The sequence below is a fragment of the Corella eumyota genome, chromosome 3 (assembly GCF_963082875.1).
Source record: "Corella eumyota chromosome 3, kaCorEumy4.1, whole genome shotgun sequence".
Taxonomy (NCBI): Eukaryota; Metazoa; Chordata; class Ascidiacea; order Phlebobranchia; family Corellidae; genus Corella; species Corella eumyota.
The window spans coordinates 19,674,288-19,699,441 of record NC_137492.1 but is presented as its reverse complement, the minus strand read 5'-3'; the positions used below and the strand labels follow the sequence as shown (position 1 = coordinate 19,699,441).

At 29.0% G+C, this 25,154-nt stretch overlaps 3 protein-coding genes across 3 annotated transcripts in view; 1 reads left to right on the top strand and 2 right to left on the bottom strand.

Annotated features, from left to right (window-relative positions):
- LOC145744610 (phosphatidylinositol 4,5-bisphosphate 3-kinase catalytic subunit gamma isoform-like) overlaps positions 1-4,302 on the bottom strand; it is an 18,927-nt gene extending 14,625 nt beyond the window's left edge. Inside the window, exon 1 of the mRNA XM_082562503.1 lies at positions 4,189-4,302. The gene's annotated coding sequence lies outside the window, so the exon portion shown is untranslated. The remainder of the gene's footprint in view (positions 1-4,188) is intronic.
- Positions 3,758-19,466, top strand: LOC145744611 (protein Wnt-7a-like). Its single transcript, XM_082562504.1, has 6 exons — positions 3,758-4,321; positions 13,029-13,140; positions 13,505-13,619; positions 16,549-16,636; positions 17,838-18,078; positions 18,511-19,466. Exons 1-6 carry the CDS (start codon positions 3,795-3,797, stop codon positions 18,994-18,996), a joined length of 1,569 nt encoding a protein of 522 aa, XP_082418630.1. The 5' UTR covers positions 3,758-3,794; the 3' UTR covers positions 18,997-19,466.
- Positions 19,450-25,154, bottom strand: LOC145746034 (ataxin-10-like). The gene is made up of 12 exons (XM_082564212.1): positions 25,002-25,154; positions 24,426-24,569; positions 24,114-24,187; positions 23,744-23,840; positions 23,199-23,360; positions 23,006-23,086; positions 22,621-22,876; positions 22,384-22,489; positions 22,107-22,249; positions 19,914-19,977; positions 19,758-19,819; positions 19,450-19,596 (listed from the first exon to the last, which is right to left on the bottom strand). The coding sequence occupies exons 1-12, from the start codon at positions 25,061-25,063 to the stop codon at positions 19,450-19,452; spliced, it is 1,398 nt and encodes a 465-aa protein (XP_082420338.1). The 5' UTR covers positions 25,064-25,154.

Below are 25,154 nucleotides of genomic sequence, written 5' to 3'. Positions count from 1 at the left end.
ACTCAGAAAAAAATTGAAGTTTTAGTTTTAAGTTCTAGAAAGTTTAAACCTGTTTATGAAAGGTAGAAGGTTTCAAGACGATGTTGCAACTATGACATCATAAATATCAGTCAATTGGGAATTCTTTGGCTGCATATAATTTATGTTTAGGACCGATGAAAGGAAAGTTAATTTATAATTCAATTAAAAATGTTAATTACATATTTTCATATATATATACGTAATATACAGGTAGACACTTTAGAAATGACGTTGAAAAAATGTAAAAAAAAACGTTTTTTTTAGCTTGAAATTTTCTCTTTACGATGAAAAATGTTAAAATATGTTTAGCAAGATTTTAGGGCCGTGTTAGGGCATCAGAGAAGTTATTATCGTCTTCTATTTCACTTTATTAAGCCCGCTTTTATATCAGGCCATTATAAGATTTTATTACATCGGAATTTAAAGGAAAATCCTAGCATTAAAATTTATTTAAATATCTTGTTATGAGTGTCGTTCACCTAACTTCGTGTTTCGACAAGTTTTTAACAAATTTGCAACAAATAAAAACCCTTGAAATAAGTCATCTTAAGTTGCCAAGTTTAGTGTTACAGCATAGAGTAAAATTTTGAAAGGGTTAGATTTACCAAAATGTGCATTAAAGTTGGGAGCATTATTTGCAGACAATCTAAAAGATTAAAAAGTTTTCGAGGATAAAGTTACTCAAATAAAACTTGCAGCTGTCAAATAAAAACATCACATCTTAGATTTTGATCGATTTTTCCTCAAAAATTTGCCTTTTTTAAATTATTTAAAATGAAAAAAAATTTCAAATTTTGACCTAAAATTATTTTAGTTTTAAAGACAAAATTATTAAGATTTTAATGTTAAAATCTAGAACAAACCATAAATTAAAATACCAAGTTAACTATGACGTCATATTCGCTGATTGTCTAAATCCGCGATTTTTGTTCCAATGCGGAAGCGAACACGAAAATAGTTTTAAACTTCAAATAATTACAGGTTAAAACGTCATAATTAAAACCATTGTTCCACTAATCCTACGTCATCATAACATTACGTGACCGCTTACTACGTATTAACAACTCGCGCGTTTACTTATTACGTCATAATCGATTTTATTTGTCGCGACTAAAGATGTTGCAATCTTAGTGTGGGCGAACTTAAACGCTGTATGACGTCAAAGTGCGCGCGCCTTATTATTGATGACGTCAGAAAGGCAGTAGACCTAGCTATGACGTCATAAATGATAACACACGGTAGCGATGTGTAATTAGCTTAGCGAGTGTTAGCATAAGTGGATTGATTTATGGTGATTGTGACATCATAGATACCGCCTTTGTTTGAGTTTTTGATTCACAAAAATTCTCGAACATTTACTTAAAGTTAAATTTCGAGAAAGTTTGGATAGAAATTAAATCGTTGTCAGTGATTTATAACATAATTGAAATTTCGAATTTGTTTAAGAAAAGCTTCTGTAGTGGTTCGAAGTAAAGTTGGTTAAATATTGTTGGAATTTGCTTAAAAGGCGGAAATGTTAAAATTTAATTAAACTAATTAATTAAAATTTAATCAAAGATAGTTTAAAATTTTTGGAAAATTTTTAAAGCTAATTATTATAAGAAAACAATAGTTTATAATTTGATAATTAATTAAATCCGATTTCTAGATAAAAAGGTTGTTTTTTACGACACAGATTGTAACATTTTTGTTACAAAATAAAACAACGAAAATAAAAAATATTTAAATTTCGTCGAATTTTTGGAACCGAATTTTTGAACATTTTGCAAAGCAAGAATGACAACAGAGACGACTGAAAAAGGGAGACCAACATTTCGGATTAGAATCTAAACTACTGACAATTTCAAACGAGGCTTGCGAATCAAACAGACCTTAACAAATTCTGATATTTGTTGCTTACAACTATTTAAGTAAACCGAAGTTAATTTTAAGTTAAGAGGTTGATAAAGTTTTGTTAGAAATCTGAAAAATTCGAAATAAATTTGATTTGTGAAAGTAAGTAAGTGTCTTTACGCTAGATATAGGAAAGTTAGGTCAAAGGTAAGTTTGGTAATAGCTAAATTTTTACCAGGGTTTTAAAATAATTTAAGTTAAGAAAGTTTACGATTACTTATTCTTACATAATTTAATTACTTGTTTAAAGTTCTAATTAGCATTAATTAACCAACCAAAGGATTTAAACTGACAAAAAGTAAATACAATTAACTACAAACTTCAAAACCTAATTTTTAACCAAAATAAGTTAATAAATTTTCGATAACTCGAAACATATTTGTATGAAACGCTTCAGTTCCAGTATACAAAGTAGCCAAAAATTTAGTGAACCCAAAATTTCACTTTTATTTGCACAGGTTTATGCGTTAGAGAAAGGGTAAAAACATAAATTTACCCTAAATTTGAGCGGGTTTTTGAACAGTTTTCGACACTTAATATACCCTTATATTGGTATTATAAAATTGTTGTTAATTTAGAAAAAAAAAATCAATTTAAAAAGTGATTAAATTTTGAAATTAAACAAATAATAGTTTTTAGGTTAACGACAGTTTTGCGCAGAAATAAAATCATAAAAGTCTCGCGTTGTTTTCATTTTCGTTTGTTACTAGGGCGACAAAGACAATAACGTGACAATGACCCAGCGTGACGTCATCATCGACACATTGTTTTAAATATTAAAATCGCAAAGATAATAAAAACAAACGTTCCGCATTTCGAGAATATTTTGTTACCAAGCAACGGAATATTTTAGATTTAAATTCTTAACTAGGATCAAACAGAAAATTTGCAGAAAAAAGTTTAAAAATTCAGGGAGGATTTTTTAAAGTTATTTAAGCCTTACAATAATACTAATATACAGGCCTGTAAAATGGTGAATTTAATATTTGAATAAATATTGTGAAACCTTATTAAATGACCGGGTTTGTATACTAACAAAAGTCAAATTAAGGTTGGGAAGTATATTGTAAAATTATTCAAGCAAAAATTTAATAAATATCTGATAATAAAATAAAATTGAATAAAATTTTAAGAACCAAAAATTATTAAAAAAAATCCGTTTTTGGGTTATTTAGAAAAGTTAAGTCTAGAGTAGAAAGTCTGTACAAATCGTGGGTTTACAATAACCCCTAATTTACTTCAATTACTCCTTAATAAGGTCACGTGATAGCAGTGTAGTCTTTTTGCGGTACCAGCAAATTCGTTGTTTGGCGGTTTTAGAAAAAAAACATGAATTTTCAGAAAAATAAAAAAATAAAATTCTAGCTAATCAATTCGCGATAAAAAATATTTTTAAACTTAACAAAACGTATTTAATAATTTATTACAACTTATGCAATTTTACTGCGTTAAAAAAAAAACCCAATAAATAGGGTGTATTTAACTATTTTTAACAGGAGTTCAATTAAATATTAAAATAGAACTTAGGAATATTAAATTTACCCCAAAAAGTTTCAGATTGCAGAATTATTAAATCTAGAATGAGACAGAATAATAACACACCCACGTGCTTTTAATAAAGGTCAGGTGAATCATTTTAATTTAAGTCTGGGAAAAAAATTGGAAAAAAGTTTTTATTTGATCCAGTTCCTTATATAAAACTGAATTTATTCGTTAAGAATTAGTAGCAGCAGAACACGAAGAATATTTTGATTCGTGGCCGGGATTTGAGACGTTTTTTATCGCGGATTTTCACGTAAAAAGTCGGGTTAAAATATTTTATTTAATTTGATTTTTAGGAAAGTTTTTAATTTTTAGGATTTTTTAAAACTTAAGAAAATATGAGAAATCAGAATCAAGGATTTGAAAATAAAGATAATTTGAATCTTCGCCAACCATCTGACGTCACTTATTCAAACTATGACGTCATAAACATCAAAAACCAACTAAAAGCGGACGAAATATTTTTAAACAATTTACTTTTGAGAGTAAAACGAACAATTCTAGAAATTAAATCAAGATTTTCCACAAACAACAATCCCATCCCACCTACGTCACAATCCACAACAACAACTACGTCATCAACTATGACGTTACAACCACAAAACGACGACAGCAACGATTTGCTGGAAGACAAACGGGTTCCCACAACGGTGACGTCATTACAACCCCTGACGTCACAACCAATACGGAATATAAAAAGAAAAGAAGAAAAATCAAAAAATTGGATTTTACCTTCGTCATCCGGGACTCCAACATCCGGGACTATGACATCCAATACTCCGACATCCGGGAGAGTGAAACGTCATGAGCGTGGGAAAATTAATCTTCCAAAATGTTTGATGTTTTTTCTTCTTCTTTCTGAAATGTAAGTTTTAATTTTGTTTAAAGATAATTTAAGTTAAAGTAAAGCTGGAAAAAATTTAAGTAAATTTCGCTTTTTATTTAAAGTGTTTTTTTTCGGATAAAAACGAAACAAAAAAAATGTTTTCGAAAAACTAATTTTCTTCGTTTACAACTTAACTTTTTTATCTTTTTTGTCGGGAATTGAACCCTAGACCTCATATAGTGTAGAAACCTTTAGTCTTAAGTTGAGAATGCCTAATTTTATCAAATTTTTGACATATTTCACAAAATTTATGAAAATTTTGATAATTTAAAGTATATAAAAACAAGTTTTAAATTAAAATTGAAATAGTTTTTAGTTTTTACCTTTCATGAAAATAAGTAACTGTTTTATAAAGTTTAAAATTTTAATTTCCGATTCAAATTTGTAAATTTTTGGTGAAAATTTTATATTTTGAAATCAAGAGGAAATAATTAACAAGATTGTAAATATTTTTATCTAATTCTCGGTTTAACCCAAAACAAAATAATTCAAAATATGAAACCAAACCCTAGAAATAATGTAAAACGGATGGAATTAATTTAAAATGTTTTCTAAACAAATAATTATTCAAAGAATTCAAAGTTTATAAAATATCACAAGTTTAAAATAAATTTATAAAGTTTAGTTATCTATTTTGAATTCAAAGAACGCAATTTTTTCCCAAAAATAATTAAAAATTTGTCTCAAATTGGAGTATCTCTAATACTTACATGACAAGGTTTAAAAATAGAGACATAATAGAAAATAAAATGTTTAACTTTTAAAGGGATATCACCTCGTGAGTCTGAGTTTTTATTTTTAAACTAAAACAACTAAAACAACATAATCTACTTTCGCTTCATTGTTACGTTTCAAATAAGTTATTGTTACGCCACAATTCCCGCGAATAAAAACTCAGTCTTGAACTCAAAAACTTTATTCATAAAAAAATCGAAATTTCTAAACAAAAACTTGAACCCAGACCAAAGGTCAATAGCGCCATCTTCCGTTTGACCTATTTTTATGACGTCACAAAGTTATTATTGTTGCACGAGTTTGCTTATGACGTAACAATAGAACCCGTCGCTTTTTCGTTAAAAACGAAATTAAACCAAAAAAAAGGCAAAAAAATTAATTTTTAAAGTGTTTTTAATTATTTTAAATTAACAAAAATTTTAAGAAAATTTTGTAAATTTTAAATTTATTTTTTACCCTTTAAAATAAAAGCGAAACCAATTTATTTACAGACTTTTAAAATATCTTAAATGGTGCAAATAATTCAGAAACGGAAGCTTTTTGGGAAAAAAACGAAAAAATATTCGAGAATTTTATTTGATCAGATTTTTAGAATAGAGGTGGGGTCGATATGGGTGATTGAACACACGCCCCATAAATTTACCTCCTAAAACCACTTCTGGGTGAAATTGAAAGTTAAAATGAGTTTGGAATGTCTGGAAGCAGTAAAAAAACAAAAAAAAAATTAAAAATTAACTAAAAAAAGATTTTAATCCAAAATAATTAAAATAAAGTAAAAAAAACATTAACTTAAACTAACATTAAATGCAACCAAACAATACTTTATCTATGACGTCAAACAATGGAACATTGTTACACGCGATTTATAAATCTTTGTTATTCCTGACATTCCCTAATTCAACAAAATATCAAATATCATAAAACCCAAACACAGGAGTACAAACATACCCTCCTATCACCATGACAACAGGGGTCTCGCGTTACCGTAGTAACCGCCACGCCCCCGGTATCGAATTGTGGGAACCGGAACAAAATTTGTTTGTTTTAAATTTGTGCAAACTTTTCGAGTATCGGTGCTGGTAACTTTAACGCCACGTCAGGGTGTGTTTCCACTTTAAACTGATAGCCAGGGATCGGGTAACCCTCGTTAACATAACTTTAAAGGGTTGGGGGTAAAAAATTGGGGTTAAAACTGAAGATTTGTTCAAATTTTTGGGGTAAAGTGGTAAATATAGAGCCGTAGTGGGTTAAGTTAGAGTGTGAGTCGCATAAAACTAAAGTTAGGTGAATTTTATTGAGTTTTTAACTTAAGTAATATTTCAATAGGTTATAAATGATTTTAATCAAGTATAAAACAAAATAATAAAAGTTAAGGAGACATCTTGTCAATGTATTAGCATAGTTAATGTAACAAGCTGGTTTAAAGTTACATTGTACCGTTATGTTAAGTTAAAAGAATCAAATAAGTTGCAAAAGTTTTAACTTATTTAAAAAAGTAAAAAATTGTTTTCCAAAAAATAAATTTGCGTCACGCGTATACCTCCAGTACATCTGTCATCACGTGATATGACGTCATAATCAGGAATTAATCGCTCGAATAAGCAATTTTGGGTTAAACAAAATCATGTTGGCAAGTTTACAAAAATATTTAGAATCAATTTTTTAGTTCAGTGAGTTTAGATATCGTAAATTTATTTCTAAAAACGTGAGAATAAAATAAAATAATTTTTAAATTAGGTTAACCCAAAATAAATGGTTAAACATCAAAGAAATTTTTTAAATAAATTTACAAAATTTTTGACACGAATTTTTAAATTTAAATCTTAAAATATTTTGTTAGTTTATCCTTCCCCAATAAACACAAAACAACAAAATTGAAACTAGACAAAAAATCAAAGTTTTCTACATTCTCTGCCACCCAGAATTGAATCAAAACCGAAACAAAACAAATTGTTAAATTAAAAGCGTTCGCGTGAGACAATTGTGACGTCACAAATCGCGTGTTAGGGACACATCACGTGTTTATTTGGAGTTCACACGAAAGGGGTGGAAATTAAAAACAAAATTATTTTTAAATTAAATAAAAAATCTCAAAAAACGGAATCGATGAAAAATAATTTTAATGCTCGTTACTGCCATCTTGCGGTTGAACTTCACTAAACTTTTTTATTAAAACCAGTTAATTTTTATAATTATAATAAATTACAAATCCATGCAAGAAAATAACATGAAAAAAACAATTTTTAAGACAATAAAATTTTAAATAAAAGTTTCTTAAATTTCTGGCATATTTTTTAAATTAAAAGATTTTCAAAAACTTAAAATTTAATTCCGGGCTCAGAATCAGCTTTAACACGGATTTAAAAGCTTACACAACAAAACTTTAACACACACGGTGGCGGTAGTTTTCCCCAAGTTAAAAGAAAGACTTTTGTGACGTCACAGTAACACGTGACGTGTAAATATTTATCTCGTTTTCATTGGCTCGTGGGGTCACGTGACCCGGCATCGTCTTAACACGATTTGGCTTTCAACTTTTAAACGACGAAAAAATCAAAAAAATAAAAAAGTTTTTTCAACTCTCCGCGGGGATTGAGTTAAAATAAAATCACAAAAGTTTGTTGTTATTCCGCGATCTGTCACGCGATTGTTTTAGTGTGATTATGACGTCACGGATGCGCTGTATTCATCCGCATGATCAATCACCTTGATTGTGGCGCGGAGGGATTAACGGGATCTACTTTCTGTCGCGCCTTTATTTAAACTTGAGTCAAAATCTTAAAACTCGCGAAAACTTTTCTAAACTCACGTAAAGTGGGAAAACGATTTAATCCCCGCTCAAACATTGTCATTATGACGTCATATTCATGCAAACGACGACGATTGTGATAAAATAAAATCGAACAAACAGCAAGGTGTGAAAGTTAAAAAATTGTTGATTTAAAGTTTAGAGTGGGTAAAAATGTTTGGAGAGGGGGGGGGGGGGGGGGAGTGTGGATTGAAAAAAACAATTTAGAAAACGGAAATTTTATGTCTAATAATGTAAAAAAAAAATTGGCAAAAAAACTATTTTAATTTTAACAAAAAAGTTACTTAATGTGTTCGTATGAAAAAAATCACACAAAAAAAACAAAGTTTTGAACCCACACAGATGTTACAACTTGTTTCCATTCAACCTCGCCCTTAATTCCAAACAAGTTCAATAATATTTCGTTCTGATTTTCCAAAGAGAAAAAAAAACGTTTTCGGTTTTAGAATTAAAACGGAAATAAAAGCTTTTTCGTTGTCATGGTAATTTGTCAAGATAAAAGAGAATTGTGACCGGATAATAACAAACTTGTGATATTGAAACTAACATGAATCAGATGTCTGGGTTGAAAAATAAATTAATTTGTTTGAAAATTTATAAAACCTTTTTTTAAAAAGATTTTTGGTTCTTTATTTTATTATTTTTTTAGTTTAATATTTGGTAAAAAATGGCCCCCAAAAATGACTAAATGTGAAGTCTGACAGCCTTTAAAAAACACTATATCTCGTTTAAAAATAACTTTAACCCCTAAATAATCCAAACCCCCCAATTTTGCAACTATTTTAAACCCATAATGCACAAAACGTGCGAATGATCACGTGACAATGGGGTAATTGTTACGTAAACATGTCAAAGGTTGTAAAGTTAAACCCAAAAAAATTAAAGCAAGTTTTATCCAAATCTCAATTTTTTTAAATTAAAAAAAAAATGTTAAATTTTCTCGATAGTTTAGAACAACTTTTGTTTTAAAGTTATAACCCCGATATTTTTCTGTCTTACTTGACCTTGACGTGACCCCTAAGTGATAGTTTTTAAACAAATCCATAAACTTTAAAGTTCAAATACAACAAACATTCAATAAAGATAACGATCGGGATTAAACAGCTGTTCTCGGCGGGATTTGCTTCGTTCGGCGCCCGCAAGAAGATTAACATTTAACCCGAGGTCGAATTATTCAATTACCAAAAAACAACAATGTACTACAATGAAAAACATTGTTAATTCAATTTCCGAATGTCTTACAACATACACGCTACGTTGATGACGTCACAAACACCGCGTTGTATCTGTGACGTCACAATCACCTGGACGGCGGTCGCGCTTTTTGGTTTCTTGGTTAATTGTTAAGATTCTAGAGTGAAATTACCTTTATTGTGACGTAAGCACTTCGGCATTGTTACGTAGTTGTTAAAGTCGTCTGCGTTCGCGTTCTAGAACAGCAAAGGTCAAGGTTCAAGATCGCTTCAAATTTTCGACGAAAACTCGAAAATACTTAAGAAAGTTTTTTGGCAACACTCGAGGTCACGTGCTTGAGTGACGTCACAGACCTGGAATTTACAAGTGCATTAAAATATTTTCATTAAAAAAATAAAAAATAAATAAAAAAAATAAAAAAAAAATAATTAAAATAAACCTAATTAAAACTTAATTTTAAATAGAAAACACAAAATTAGGTAAAAATATTTAAAAATAAATTGATTGTCGTGAACACCAGACCTTAACCAGGATAGTAAATATCAAAATATTGGAAAAAAAGTTTTAAGCCAGAGAGAAAGAATTTTTTTTATTTTTTATTCGGGTTATGTTGCTAGTAAGACTAACATCAGGTACATCGTGAATTTAAGGCTCATTTTGCGGCAATTTTGCTGGTAATTTGCCGCTTAATTTGCAACAATAATCGGTCATAAAAAAGTTATTGCAGTTAGATGAGTTAGAATAATAAGACTTAATTGAAATTCGCGTAAAAGTTGAATCAGTTAATTAATTAGCGATTATAATTAGGATTTTTAATCCAAGCAGCCAAAATAGAGAACTAATATTCAAGTAATAGCATCGGATTTTTGTTAAATTAATTTAAAAACAGTTTTTTGAAGTAATTTTGAAAATATTTTCATTAAATCACGGACCGAATGATTTCACTTTCCATTTTATGGGTCCTTTTCACGCATGAATAAGCAGACAAGCCGCATTAAAACCCGTCACTCAAAACAAAAATTGTCTGAAAAAACTTTTTGCTTAGAGATTTAGGAAAAATTTTGTTTTTTCGTGCAAAATATACGAAATCAGTGTTTCCGAATAACTTTAAAGTGGAGATATTTGTGTAGTAAAGTGGCGGTGAGAAAGATAAATGAGAACACTTGAAGTTCAAGTGAAAAATATTTTTGCGGTGGTGTCTTAAACCTCACTTCATCAATAAATCAAAAATTTCTCAATTTTTAACCAAATTTAATAAAAAATCATTTAATTCTCGTATTTCAAACCAGTTCCTTTTTTATTATGACGTCATAATCTCATAAAAGGAATCAATTTTGACAGATTTACGCGGGATTTGTTTTTTGTAAAGAAACAAATCTTGTTTTATGACGTCACAACCATAATAAGGTGTCGCAATTTGTTTTGTTTCCATGACAATCTACTAATATACGATTATGACGTAATTTACAATACTATCAAGTATTATGACGTCATATTTAACATTGTAACGTGGGATTGTTGTTTTAGTGGCGACGGCGAATTTTTTTTAAGTTCAAAATTTGAAATTTTTGAGAGTTTAAAACTCGAAGATTAATCGTTTTTTTTAAACCTTTTTTAACTAATTAGATAGATAATTAATTAGACTAATTAGACAGTCATTATAAGGAATTCTTATGAGACATTTTTGCTAATTTTTGCTACTTTTTAACCGAAGTTAATTTGATTTTTAACAGATTTAGACAAAAGTGAAATATTTAAAATAATTCACAAACCTAAATTTTAACAAATCTGATATTATTGGTCAATCCCCGGGGTTATTAGAGGTCATTAAAGGTCAAAAAACATCGAAAGATCAAAGGGTTTTTACAGCACAGGAAATCAAAGAATAGTGTTACCTTATTTCAAGATTAATTCCGACGACAATTTCTTGAAATATTTTCACGAAATTTGAAAGAATTTAATTTGTGACGTAATAATGAAGTTGTTACAACAATTAGTTGGATTCGTGTTTGTTATTATCCCCTGCGTCACTCTGATTATGACGTCATCAACATTCGTGTAAGTTTTTTAGGCAGAAAAAACATCAAAAATAAAAAAATGTAAATATTACAAATAGTAATTAAGGAACTATTTGTTTTGCTATACGCGGATGAATATTTGATTAATTTTAATATAAAATCCACGTGTTTGATGTATTAGTTTATTTACTTAATTAAAATTAATTAAATATTCATTTACTTATGGTTTAAACCGAATCATTTAACCTTCATAGTAAGGTCAACCCTTTCAAAATAAAACTCGGTATTTCAAGTTTAAATTAAGGCTTAAAAACGTGGCTTTTTAGTGAAAGAGTTTTTGTTTTATACAAATTTGATTTTGTTATGACTGCTTAAAACTTTTCTAATTCAGCCTCCGGGTTAATTATCTCCTAACTCGATATTTAATACACCAAAAATCGAGATTTTAACTTTTAAATTATGACGTCATAGTTCGGCTTTATTAAAAAGTGTCAAAAAATCTTCAACTTTCGGAAATCTTTTTTGGCGAAATTTGAGCGTTTTGAAAACAAGGTCGCGTGTTCGAAACCAATTGTTTGTTGTTGTCGTTTCCGCGTCGTCTACATTGTTACGTCACAGTCGAAATTATTACCAACCAGGAAACAATTTTGGTTTGAAACTTGGTTTCAAAATTTCAATTCTAGAATTTGCAAAAATTGAAATAAATTCAATCAATCAAAACTCGAATATTATTCCAACGAATTCCTCAAGGTCAAGTTTAAATTTTAATCTGACCTCGCCCTTGTTTATGACGTCACAAGTCTACACAAAAGGTCAAAGTTGACTTTTGTTATTTTCTCGAGACACAAAATTTAATATTTTCTTATCTTAAAATAATATTATCACGCGCTCCTACTATTTATGACGTCACAATAGAGTTTTATGTTGTAACAAAAAGGAAAAATTACAGGGTTAGGGGCGGGGTGAATTTAAGATCTTTTTAAGAACCCGGGCATTAAAACGCCCCCGCTAGCTCCCTTATTAACCCAAAATATGACCCCTAATTTGCGTGATGTGTGGTCGTGCGTGCAAGGATCGATTGCGTGCACTCGCCACAATTATGACGTCATCATTACGTCACTTTTGACCGTTTTAAAATCACGAAACGGGTCGCTAATATTTGAAGTGGGTAAAATAAAGTCGCGAAGATTTTAATTAACGAAAGTGATATCTTTATGACGTCATAGTGTGTTTTTGTGACAAACAACAACTATTATTTTTTTAAATTGTTTTTTAAATTTGAGAAAATTAAAAATAAATAAATTTTTTTTTAGCGATTTTTAAAATTAAAGTTTAAGGTTCAAATTTTCTTGTTTCCCGTTGACCTAGTTTGGAAATTTTTATTTTTTTGTTCGTTTTTTTTTAACAGTAAATAAGTCGAGCATATTTCCGAAAACAAAAATGCAAAAAAAATATTTTTTTCTTTCTTTTTTTTGGTTTTATAAATTTTTAAAACATAAAATTAGACAGACAAACCTAATTAGTAAGAGTTTAAATTTTTTAAAACTGTTTTTCCAAAAACAAATTAGCGAACATTAACTTTTAAACCACGGAAGCAGATTCGAACTTTAACACCACGATAGTTGCTTCACCCAGTTTCAATGTTTTATAAATAAAACAAAAATTTTAAAACAAATTTTAACAGAGAAAACAAATTAAGTTTTTATTTATAAAATAAACAGAATGTGATTATGTCTTTATAACAATTGCTACCATAAGAGATTTTAATTTAAAGTCCTTATTAATTTTTTAATGCTTTTAAATAAATATTTTTTACTTCAAAAGTTTAATTTTTTATTTAATTTAACCTTCCTACAGATTAATATAAACTTGCTAACAATTCATCCCAAATTAACAAAATAATAATGTTTAAACCTATTATTTCCTACAGAGCCTTATCATCAGTTGTAGCCCTTGGTCCGAATGCTTTTTGTGCAGCTTTATCAGATCTCACTAGAACGCAAAGAAGACTTTGCCAAAAGAAACCAACTGTTATTTCAGCAGTAAGTTTTGCATATTTAAAGTTCCTACATTTAACCAACTTTTGAGTTAGTATATCTACTGGTATACGCTTAATACACAGATTTATTTAGGCGAATTTTAATATAATAAATTATGATTTAATTGTCCCCTCTACTATGATTTTATTGCCTCATTTAAACTATCGTAACATCGTTTTTCTGCGCACAACAACTGGTAGTTTTTACGTATTTTAAAAACCTAAAATTGGACCATTTTCTTTTATAGGACCATTATTACTAGACCATTCAATTTATTAAACCATTATTATTGGACCATTTTTATTAACCCATTGGATCATACCTAAAAATTAAACCATCACATATTTATTAAATAACTTTCATGCAGGTTAGCAGAGGAGCAGCAATGGCGAGGGATGAATGTAATTATCAGTTTAGGAATAGTCGATGGAATTGTAAACACAAGAAGAAGGGTGGGATGTTCGGGACGAGCTTGAAAATAGGTAAGATTATGACGTCAAATTAGAGGGTAAATTTAAGAGGGGTTAAATTCTAAAAACGATTTTAATTATTCAAAATTATAAGTGCTTTTTTGTGACGTCACATTTTGTGATACCATTAATTGTGACGTAACACTTTTAACAAAGGCGATACAAACTTAAATATTTTAATAATAAACCCTTAATAGACGCAGCTCTTAAAACTTAAAATATAATTGGGGTCACTTGTACTTAACGGCCCTGCCTAATTCTCTCTTGTATTTTACGGTTCTAAGATTTTCCAAAAATCGTTTAATGCTTTCTAACATTTTTTATGAAAATTTACATACCCAATTCTAATTAAAGTAATTTCTCCAAACCCCAAAAAATAAAACCCAATTTTCTACGAAATTATTTATTTATTTAAGTCAGCAACCGACGCGCCACAAACTTTAAATAAATTAAAATTCGAATTAATTTTAAGAAATTATTTATTTTCGGTCTCGGAGCCGACAAAGAAATTCAATTTTATGTGATGTCTATAGTTTTGGTTTTAATAATTATTTCCGCTCCAGTGAACTTGGTTGGAGTTTAAAAATAGTTTTTTAATTATAAAAATGGGGTTAAATTAGGAAGTAAAAATGGGGTTATTTTAGGGGGTGAATATATTAAATTTTAAGGGGTTAAAATTGTAGGTTTAGACAAACCAACTTTAAAAGTTTTTTTTTGTTATTTTTCTAAGTTATTATTTTTTTAGAAACAATTTTTTAAGAATTTCCCATTTTAAACACAAAATAACTTGATATCAGTGACGTCACAATTATTCGATTGTTCCGTAATTTGTTTTTCGCTTATTCGTCCGTCAACGCGAACTGATAAAAATTTAGCCAATCAGCAACTTGTTTGACGTGCAACGATGTCACGTGATTAGAATCGAAGTTTCGCGGTAAAAACGCGATTAAACGCGACAAAAACAAATCCAAGCGCGAAAAGGTTTGACAAATTGTGATAAAATTTTGATCAAAAACAGATTTTTCGTCTAAAAATAACTTAAAACTCGAATTTTGTGGCAAAAAACAGCGATTTCGAAATTTCGAAAATTTTTAACATTTATGACGTCACAAAAATTTCTTGTGACGTCACACAAATTTCCCTACAACAATTAAAAAATTTTAAATAAGGTTTAATCATTTTTTTAAGAAACAAAAAATGTAAAAAAACATAAAATATATTAAAATTAATTTGTAAGATAGTTAAAAGTTTACTACTATGCAAATATTTAAGGTTCATTTGAGCATTTTATTCGACAATGTTCGTTCAAAGTTATATGTTTATTTAATGTTTTATTAAATTCATAAACATGGAAATCATTCCATAATCCACTAGGTTTAAATTTGTAAATATTTCTACAAATTATTATGTTTTTTCCTCGCTTAATAACTTTTATTTGTCAACAAAATTAATTTCGCATGTCCAAAGATGTGAGAAAAGTAAGTTTAACATCAAAACAAGAAAATATTTAACCCAGTTCTTAAACACTCTTGAAATAAAATAAAAATCTTTAAAATTTAAAAGAATCTGTGATTTTTAAATTTTAAAATCCCTTCTTACAAAAAAAATACGAAATAATTGTTTTAAATTATCATTTTACCCCGAAAAATCGAAACAATAAAGTATTGTTGACGTCATAATTAAAAACGCGTGAAATATCACGTGACCAAAATGTCGAGAGGCCACGTGACCTGAACCCACGTGTGGTCTGAAATTTGACCTTGGGTAAATGACCCGAGGTGAGAGGTCAAGAAGGTCACGTGGGTGGGGCAAGGTGATGATGACAGGTGGGTTAATAAGTCACGTGATTGTTTGTACTGACAACACATCAACTGCAGTGACGTCACAATTATGCGTGAACTACGCGCATGACCAACAATGGAATTTAAACACGTGACCACGTTCGACACGCACGATTGGTGAAAATCCATCACGTGACCAAATAAATGTTTATTTTAAGGAAGCAAATTTTAATTAATTAATATTAAGTTTGTGGAGTTAATTAAATTTAAATCTCGAGTTTGGGTCTTGATTTTGCCACACGCCACGCTATGTGTGGCACGCACGCGAATCAGTCACGGTTTCTGCTCGATCAAAACTGCACGCAAGTGTTCCACGCGTCAATGAAGAATTAAATTCGGGGTAATGACAATTCCGTGATTTTTCGACGAAAATTCGAGTTTCGAAAACTCCAAAAATCTCATGTTTTTATTCGGTTTAAATTCATTGTGTTTTGTGAAACTTTATTTCAAGTTTTAAACCTTACAAAAATAGATGTTAAACTAAAGATAAGGTATTACAAATAAGTATTTAACATCTCTATTCAATGATCTTACACAAAATAAACTTAAACTCTCATATCCACGTGAGAACCGGGCTTTAAAATGATCCACAAATTTCCAAACTTTAAAAAAATCGTCAAAAAAAATTTCAAAATAAATTTTTGTCACGGAGTTTCGAATTTTCGATGAAGCGTTTCAACTTTTTGTTTATTTTACGTGTCCCCCATACACGTGGCGGGAGATCAAAGATTCTTTGTTCGACCTTGTTACAATGACAAAACAAATTAGTTTTGTTGGATATTATTCCGCGTCTGTATTGTTAACAATATTACTCCGCCATTTTTAAATAAAGTTATACCCAAATGTTGGCATTATTTTAAATAACAAAAAGTTATTTTATTATTAATTTCACCTAATTAAAATTGCGCACAACTTATTTTACGAATTTGACCATTTTTATTAAAAATAATGCATGTAATTTAAGTGTTTAATTCACTACGATATTGTTAGTTTTATTATCCACATTTTAGATTATTTTTGGACATTTTTAGATTATTTTTTTTTGCATTTTTTTGTTGTTAAAAAAAAAGAATTTTAATAATTTTTTATTTTGTTTTTAGCTTCTAAAGAAACAGCTTTTGATTGCGCGATCGCCGCTGCAGGAATTCTTCATTCTGTCGTAACTGATTGTGCGAATGGAGAAATAAGGTACATTGTTGTGTCATTGTTATACCATTGTTATTTCATTGTTGTTTAATTGCTTTAACATTGTTGCTAACAAGTAATATTGAGATTCGATTGTTTAAACAATGGCGCATTATTTCAATTAAAAAATAATGAGTTTGTACTTCTTAACAATTCAAAATAAGAAGCTACCAATTAATCCAAATATATATTATTGTAAGACAAAGGGCGAATTGTTTAACTGATAATAATTCATTGTTATAATTACAAACACGATTTATTAAACAAACAAATTGACATTTTAATCTGTTTCAACTTGTTCAAGGTTTAAGCTTGGGTTAAATTTCAGACAAAATATTCAAAAACTCAAAATTACAATCGTTTAAAAGCTTAAATAACATATTTTCTGCTTTCATTGTTCCGTTTTACCCTCTCTATGACGTCACAACTATGTTGTGTCATCGGGAACCTAAGATGTTAATGGTCGCTAATGGTATCGGGTTAACCGCTAAACACGATATGGATATTGTGACGTCATAACCGCAAAACATGATTTTATAAAGGATTAAATTTTAAAATATTTTTTCGATTTTTTTGATCTTTAAAATAAATTTTAATCAAAAATAAAAATTTAAATAAATGATAAGATGAGTTTTTATTTTATTTTTTTTTATTTATTTTATTTATTTTTTTTAGTTTTTATTTTTTTCAAATATCGGCAAACTTTGCACAAATATTATTTATTAAAAGCACTTTAAAGCCACAATATTCCTCTCCTGACAAAGATGACAAAAACGTTCTAGAATTAAAGGAACATAAGCCGATTCTTATAAGTTTACAACTTCGCTAAACAAACTAGAACTAATGTAAATCATTGTTCGACTTCTATTTAAATAAACTTCAAAACAAACAATTACGAATTGTTGCAAATATTTATGACATCATAGTTGGATAACAATGTATCTTTATTTTAAACTACAGGAAAAACACCAAACTATCTTTGTCATGTAAATAGCATAAATTAAAATAACTATTTTTAAAAAAGGAGAAAAAAATTTTTGATAAAACCCGACTCTTTCGCTACAACGAAAAAAAAAAACTTTTTCGCTACAACGACTTAACCCAAACTTTTTCGCTACAACGACTAAACCCCAACTTTTTCGCTACAACGACTAAACTCCAATTTTTTCGCTACAACGACTAAACCCCAATATTTTTATTACAGCGGGTGTGAATGCGCAAACATGGGAAACCAACGAAACCATCGAATCAGGCGACGTCAGAACCCCAAACAGAAGGGGGGCGAAGGGGTAAAAAGAGAGGTGGTGAGCAAATGGCAGTGGGGCGGGTGCTCGGTGGATTTGACCTTCGGGTTACAATATACAACAGCGTTCACGACTGCTGAGGGATCGAGGCAGAGTGCTGACGTGTTGATGAATCGGCATAACTACGAAGCAGGAAGGAGGGTGAGTTCATGTTAATGTTGATGTTGAAATATAAATTTTAACAAGTTTATTAAATACTTGGTTAAGTTGAAAAAATTGTCAGCTTGACGGTACTGATAAAATGAGATTTGTACTAGGTTTTTGCTAATGTTAACTCACAAAAAAACCTTAATTGAAGTCCCCTTAAATAACACTAATATTGTTTAAATGCCATTTAAAAATGCTTAACACAAGTTGTATTAATATATCATAGCCCAATTTTTTCAGTAAAAACTGTTTTAATTTTGCCCTAAACCCTTTTGTGTTTCCGCTAAAAATTTATATATGACTATTATTAAATCTTTTTTTAAGTTATTAAAATGGCATAGCCCTAGCTTTAAGTATAACGCTAAAAAATTCCTCCGTTTATCGTGTTGGCTTTTGCATTAAAATCGCAATTTTTATTTCCGCTAGGTGGTGAAAAACAACCTGAAGATGATGTGTAGATGCCACGGTATATCAGGTGCATGTACTTTACACACATGCTGGTATGCTCTGCCTGAATTTCGAGAAGTTGGCGACATCCTGAAGGCCAAGTTTGATCAAGCTGTCCACGTTGCCCCCATGTACATCAAAGAGTCGAGCAGCGACATCCCGCGGGCGATTGTTGTGAGATCGAAAAGACAATCGGGAAAACCAAATAAAGACAGTTTGGTCTACATCGAAAAATCTCCGAATTTCTGCCGCAAAAACAAAACGGTCGGAAGTTTGGGCACTAAGGGGCGCCAGTGCAACGCCACTTCGACCGGAAATGACGGATGCGGAAAACTCTGCTGTGGTCGAGGTCATAAGGTCAAAGAACACGTGATCACTGAGAAATGTAATTGCCGCTTTTTCTGGTGCTGCAATGTCACGTGCGAGGAATGCCAGAAAAACGTTAAAATATACACCTGTAAATGACCTTTGACCCTGAGGTCATGACCTTCGAACTTATCTCAAGGTCAAATGTAATCAGAGGAAACAAAGCCACCACTAGAAGAGAGTAAAGAGCAGACACAGACTTTCGTAAGATGAGAAAAGCGAAAAAAAAACTTTTTTTTAAATCAAATAAAATTCCATTTTAAAAATAATAATTAAAAAATAATTCTTTAATTAATTAATCAAGTTAAACAAGTATTATGTCAAGTTAAACAGTATTCGAAGCCATACTTAAGTATTTAATCATCTTTTCATTGTGTTTCAACATTGGACGACTTTCTTCACTTGAAGAAAACTTTTTTTTTATTTATGTTTTTTGTTTAATTTGTCGAACAATTTTTATAACGAAAAATAAATATATTTGAACAAAAGTTTTTTTAATTCTGTGGCGCGCCACACTTTAAAAAAAAAACATGTTTCGGTTACAACCCTTATTTAGGATTCGTGTAGTCTCGCGTCGCTATTTGCAGCCTTTTTTTGTAGTCTCAAAACCCCGTTATCAGCCTCGATCACTTCGAGGCCAGAGTTTTCAAACATCGGGTTCCGCACGACCGATTTCCGCTCGAGGGCGCCGACGATCTCCTAACAACATAACAATCGATTATGACGTCATAAAACAACACAACATCGCAAGTTAATAACGTTCTAGTTAGTTAGTTAGTATGACGTCAGAATAAAATGTTATGATGTTGGGAACCATCGGAAACTATGACGTAATTACTAAATAAAATGACGTCACGTACCTGGTTTTCTAGATTGTCTTCGCAAAGATTTCGGATCGCAAGGACAGCCCATTGTCGAATAACTGTGACGTTATAAATAAAGTAAAAACAATAAAAAACTTGAAAGTAATTAATAAAATTTAAAGTAAAAAAAAACATTAATTTTAATCAACTTACAAGGATTATTTTCATCAATTTTAGAGTTTTGTAAAATTAATTCAATTCCACCCAACTCACGAACCTAAAATCAAGTTTTTTAACATTTTAAAATATTCGCAATTTTAATCAAAAAATTAAAAAACAACTTTGAGGACAAAAAATATTAAAAAATTCAACATAAATAATTTTATTTAAAAAAAAAGTAAACAAAAATATTTTACAACACCCAAAACTAAAAAAAAAAAATTCCCAACCCCCCTTAACTGTGCATTTAAATTAAGCCCCTAACTAAAATAAACCCATCTAAATTCCCCTAAAAAAAGACTACAATACTACCCCCCTCCCCAAGTGTTTAAAGTCCCCCCCCACAATATGTATCCAAAGTTAACCCCAATATGTATCCAAAGTTACCCCCCAATATGTACCCAAAGTTAACCCCAATATGTATCCAAAGTTACCCCCAATATGTATCCAAAGTTAACCCCAATATGTATCCAAAGTTAACCCCAATATGTATCCAAAGTTAACCCCAATATGTATCCAAAGTTACCCCCCAATATGTACCCAAAATTATCCCAAAAATAATTTACCCCCTCAAAGTCGCCCATCACCCTAACTCGAGCGCAGACAGTGTTCGCCAGCACAATGCTTGGTGATAGTAGCAAACACTTTTATTTTGTTCAACTACAAACACCAAACCTAAGCTGAAAAAGTTTCTACTCGGTCACGTGGTCAAACGTCATTTCATTTCATTACAACGTCATTATATTATGACGTATTTCTAAAAGTTTTAACTTCAAGTTTAATCACTTAAAATATCGCGCAAGTCTATAATTTAGTATTTATGACGTCACTATAACTTAAATCGATCTAACTGTAACGTAACAATGACTATTTAACAAACTAAAAATCACAATTTACCCCAAAATTTTAACCAAAACTTTAACAAACTAAACCCAGACAAAATGACTTTAATATTATAAGATCACGTGACCAACAAACCATGCGGCCCGGATGTTAAAAAGGAAATAATAAAAAAGTGAAAATGATGATGGTAACAGACGGTTCGATAATATCCTATTATGATAAACAATCAAAATTTTAAGTTAATTCACGATTCTATTGTTTAACCAATTTAACTTTATCAAATAAATAAAAACCAACCATTACTTCACAGATAACGCTTATTAAAATTGTTTAAAAATATGGTTTAAATAAATTTAATTAAAATAATTTTTTGCCCAGCTTTTATTTTAACTAAAAAACCATAAAAATTAACTTTAGAAATATTTATTTTAAATCTGAATTTAAATTATAACAAAACAAAAACTTAAGAAACAATTTTTATCAAACATTTATAAACTCGCTAATATTAAAAAATCTAATTGTTACAAAACAAAAAGTTTCACAAAACAAACGCTTTTATACCAAGTCCTATGACGTCACAATCATATAACAAACGATATTGTTTTGCATTAATACAACTGATTTATGGTCAACAATGACTCTATTGTTTTCAATTTTTAATTATTAAAATAATTAGGTTCGTACGTGATCTAATCTGATGACGTCATAATGAAATTTAAAAACTTAAAATCAATTAATTTAAACCAATATAAAAACAGTTTTGTAATTCTTGTTTTTCTGTTCTAAACCTTTTTTTTTACTTTTTAAATTTTTTTGGTTTGATTTAATTTTACAATAACGCAGACAGACCACGTGACCAACCACGACCAATCAACAACAAGCAATTGATTGACGATCAACAATGAATCGATTATGTTGTAATAATGGGGAAGTTAAAACAATTATTTCATTTTAAATGAACGGAAGTTTTATAATTAATTAAAAACAGTGAATTTATAAATATTTAAACGTAAACAAAAAGAAAATAAATTTAATTTATTTAAATTATTTTGCAATATGCAATTGTTAAATTCTAGTCAGCGTTTTTTTATTAGATTTTAATTAACAATTCTTAACTAATTAGCAAAATCGTTTTTGCTTAAAATTTGTTTTTTTAATTAATTTGCTTTTCCGGTAATTTTTGATTTAAAAATTTTATTTTTTTAGTGACGCAAAACCACGTGACCGAGTAGAAACTTTATCAGATTTAAAAGTAGTTACCCCAACATTAAAACCTCATACATAATAAAAGTTAAAAAATTAATATTTTTAATAAGATATTTACATAAACAAACTTTAAATTACTTGATTTTGGATAATTTTGTTCTTGTAGGAAATGTTTCCAATAAATTGAATCAAACTTCGTTTTATGTTGACTACCGGGTGCTCTGAAACGCCAACTCGCCAACTATTTTGTGGTTGATTTTGCGTCGATTCGCGTAAAATACCTAACAGGAAAATTTTCTACTTTTTCGTATTTATACAACTATTTTAATCAAATATGTTTAAAAAATTATATTTTTTATTAACAGTAGGTTCAAAAAATGTTTTAAATCGTTTGACAATGTGGTAAGGTACTTACTTATGACCTCATGAAGTAAATTGTCTTCACTTAATTGTGATTGGTAGACATCAACCAATGAAAATTGGCACAATAAGTTCAAAATTTTAAACAAAGTTAAAGATTTCTGCAAAAAAGGAAAACAAAATTAATTATATACTCCGTTATTACTAATAGTAAGCCATTTTAAAATAACAGTTAAAAAAATAGAAATTTAGTAAGTACATAATTAAATTAACTTTTAAATAAAAATTTGACCTGTTCATTAAATAATAATTTCATTTCTTTGCAATATTTAATAAAATAATCACAAATAAAAATCAAAATTTGATCAAAGGCAATTTCTTGGTTTGATTGACAGCTCTCATTTGATTGACAGCCCTCATTTAATTGACAGCCCTCATTTAATTGACAGCCCTCCCTTAATTGACAGCCCTCGTTTGATTGATAGGTCTTATTTGATTGACAGTTGACATTCTCCACCATATTAGTTAAAACATCCAATACATTGCATCTAATCAAAAAGAATTACTGTCAATACTTAAAAGAAAAAAATTAACTATAGTAATATTATGTAATAATAAATAAATGTTTAAAACCTATTTCTAACTTACTTAAAGTACTAAATTAACAAAATTTTTACTTGCAATTTTCATTTTCTTGTTTAAATATTAAAGGAAAAAATCTGGGAGATTTTAGGAAATGTTCCTTAATGCAAAAGATCCTAAATAAAAATAAATTAAATTTTAAAATAGAAAAAAACAATTGTATTAATAAATACTAAATTAAGAAAATTATTTTATAATGAAAATATAATTTAAAATATTTTAACCAACCCCCAACATTGATCCGTCATTAAATCAAGTTTTCCACAAATAATTTCAATTAAATCAAAATAATTTTCCACAATATTTTCAATATTTTGAGACTTTAAACAATTGTACATTAACATCGTACACAGAGTGGTTATTTTATTGTCATCGAGGATAAACAAAGACCTAAAAATATAACAAAAAAAAATTAGTTTATTAAATTATTTTTTTTGTATATATCTTTATCCTCGATGTAGAAAAGTCGAATGCACGACTTAAACATAGAGTAACATCAGTTACTCTGACCCAGTCTCAAGTTGCCTTTGGCAGTTTAGGATATTATTGATTACAATTGCCTGATAATTATGCTGCTAATTAAGTGTTGGCTCAGCAGAAGTTTATACCGTTTATAGCGCCTTACTCAAGAGCGCTACAGTATGAGATCAGTGAGGATTGAACCCATGACCTCACGGTGGTGTAAAAAGTGTTCTCACCAATACACAATGCTGCCGGTTTATATATAAAGTAATATTGAAAGTTAATTGAGACAAAAAATTAAATAAATTCACTTTAACAAATTGGTTGATATCAAATCCCAAACTTTTTCTTGGTTTAGGGGATTTCCAGAAACAAAATTACAAAGAAATTGAATTCCACAATTAAGAGCTAAAAATAAATTTTAATTTGTAATGAAATATTAAATTAACAAAACAATAAAAAAATTAAAACAGTTTAAAACCAACCCTTAAAAACAAAACTTTATATAAGATAAACAAGATTATATTAATCCTACGCTTTACAACTATTTACTGATAAAAAAAATTAAAAAATGCAATTGAAAATGTAACAGCAAGTAATTTCATTTTAATTTTTATTTCACATAAGGTGTTATAACATTATAGATATAACTAAACCCAATTATATTTAAACAATACCAACCAGTTTTATCCACAGCTTCCTGATTGACCAAATAATTTAAAACATCAACGGATGAGCTTGGAATTTCCAAATTTCTAAAAAAATAATTTAATTGTGTTAGATTACTGTTGGTTTTTAACAAATACTTAAGAAAAATAAATAAATAAATATAATTTTTAAATAAATAAATATAAGAAAAAATAAATAAATAAATATAATTTTTTCCCGTCGCATTGTTGTAATATTAGTTGTATATCGTATTTATTATTTACTTTTATCAATGTGCGAAAAACCAAAATAGAATAAAAATAAAATAAAAAAGTATAGACTTACAAAATAATATTTTGATTTCTTTTGCTGTTAACACAAGAATTTCTAAGTGCTCGAAAACATAAAATTATTTCATATTTTTCAATATTCATAAAATCTTTTAATTTTGATTTAATTTGTTCAAAATCTCCAACAGAAATGTTGTTTCTTAAAATAATTTAAATTTGACCAAAAAGTTTATTTTTAAATTGCAAAAAAAATTAAAATTAAGTTTATAATAAAATCATAAAAGATTAAAAACAGAATCTTTTTGCCAACCACATTAAGGGTCCACGTTTGATATGTAAACAATGATTAATAATGGACAATACTAAAGTACAGGATGCGGGATAGAGCGGGACCGTATGTAAACGTTAACAAAAATTCGCGGAATGCGGGACGGAACGGAATTTTTGTACTTTTCTGCGGGATGATTGCTGTTTTTATCTAAAGGGCTAAGGAGTGGTGTGGGATTGACTTTAAAGATCAAGGGTTGATGCGAAATTGAGTATAAAGCACAAGAGAAAACTTTTCGCATCCCGTATTTTAGTAATACCCTTAATAATCATTTAAAAACAGTTTTATGAAAAAGTAGAAAACCTAAAATCTTCATCCTTAAGAGATTCTGTGACCGATTCCAGAAAGTTCTTTAAATTTGACATTTCAAATAAGCTGCCAGAAATGCTACTTTTAAGTTTTGTTAAATTTTGTTTAGTTTTAAAGCAACAACAAGATATTTATTTATTTGCTTTA

What these genes read in the sequence shown, in the direction of transcription:
- LOC145744611 (XM_082562504.1), top strand. Translation starts at nt 3,795, where the DNA reads ATGAGAAATCAGAATCAAGGATTTGAAAATAAAGATAATTTGAATCTT. An exon ending in TTTCTTCTTCTTTCTGAAAT is followed by an intron (nt 4,322 to 13,028) that starts GTAAGTTTTAAT and finishes TATTTCCTACAG; the next exon opens with AGCCTTATCATCAGTTGTAG. An exon ending in TGTGCGAATGGAGAAATAAG is followed by an intron (nt 16,637 to 17,837) that starts GTACATTGTTGT and finishes TTTTTATTACAG; the next exon opens with CGGGTGTGAATGCGCAAACA.
- LOC145746034 (XM_082564212.1), bottom strand. Translation starts at nt 25,063, where the DNA reads ATGTCAAATTTAAAGAACTTTCTGGAATCGGTCACAGAATCTCTTAAG. An exon ending in ATATCAACCAATTTGTTAAA is followed by an intron (nt 23,361 to 23,743) that starts GTGAATTTATTT and finishes TTATATTTTTAG; the next exon opens with GTCTTTGTTTATCCTCGATG. An exon ending in AAGACAATCTAGAAAACCAG is followed by an intron (nt 19,597 to 19,757) that starts GTACGTGACGTC and finishes TTATGTTGTTAG; the next exon opens with GAGATCGTCGGCGCCCTCGA.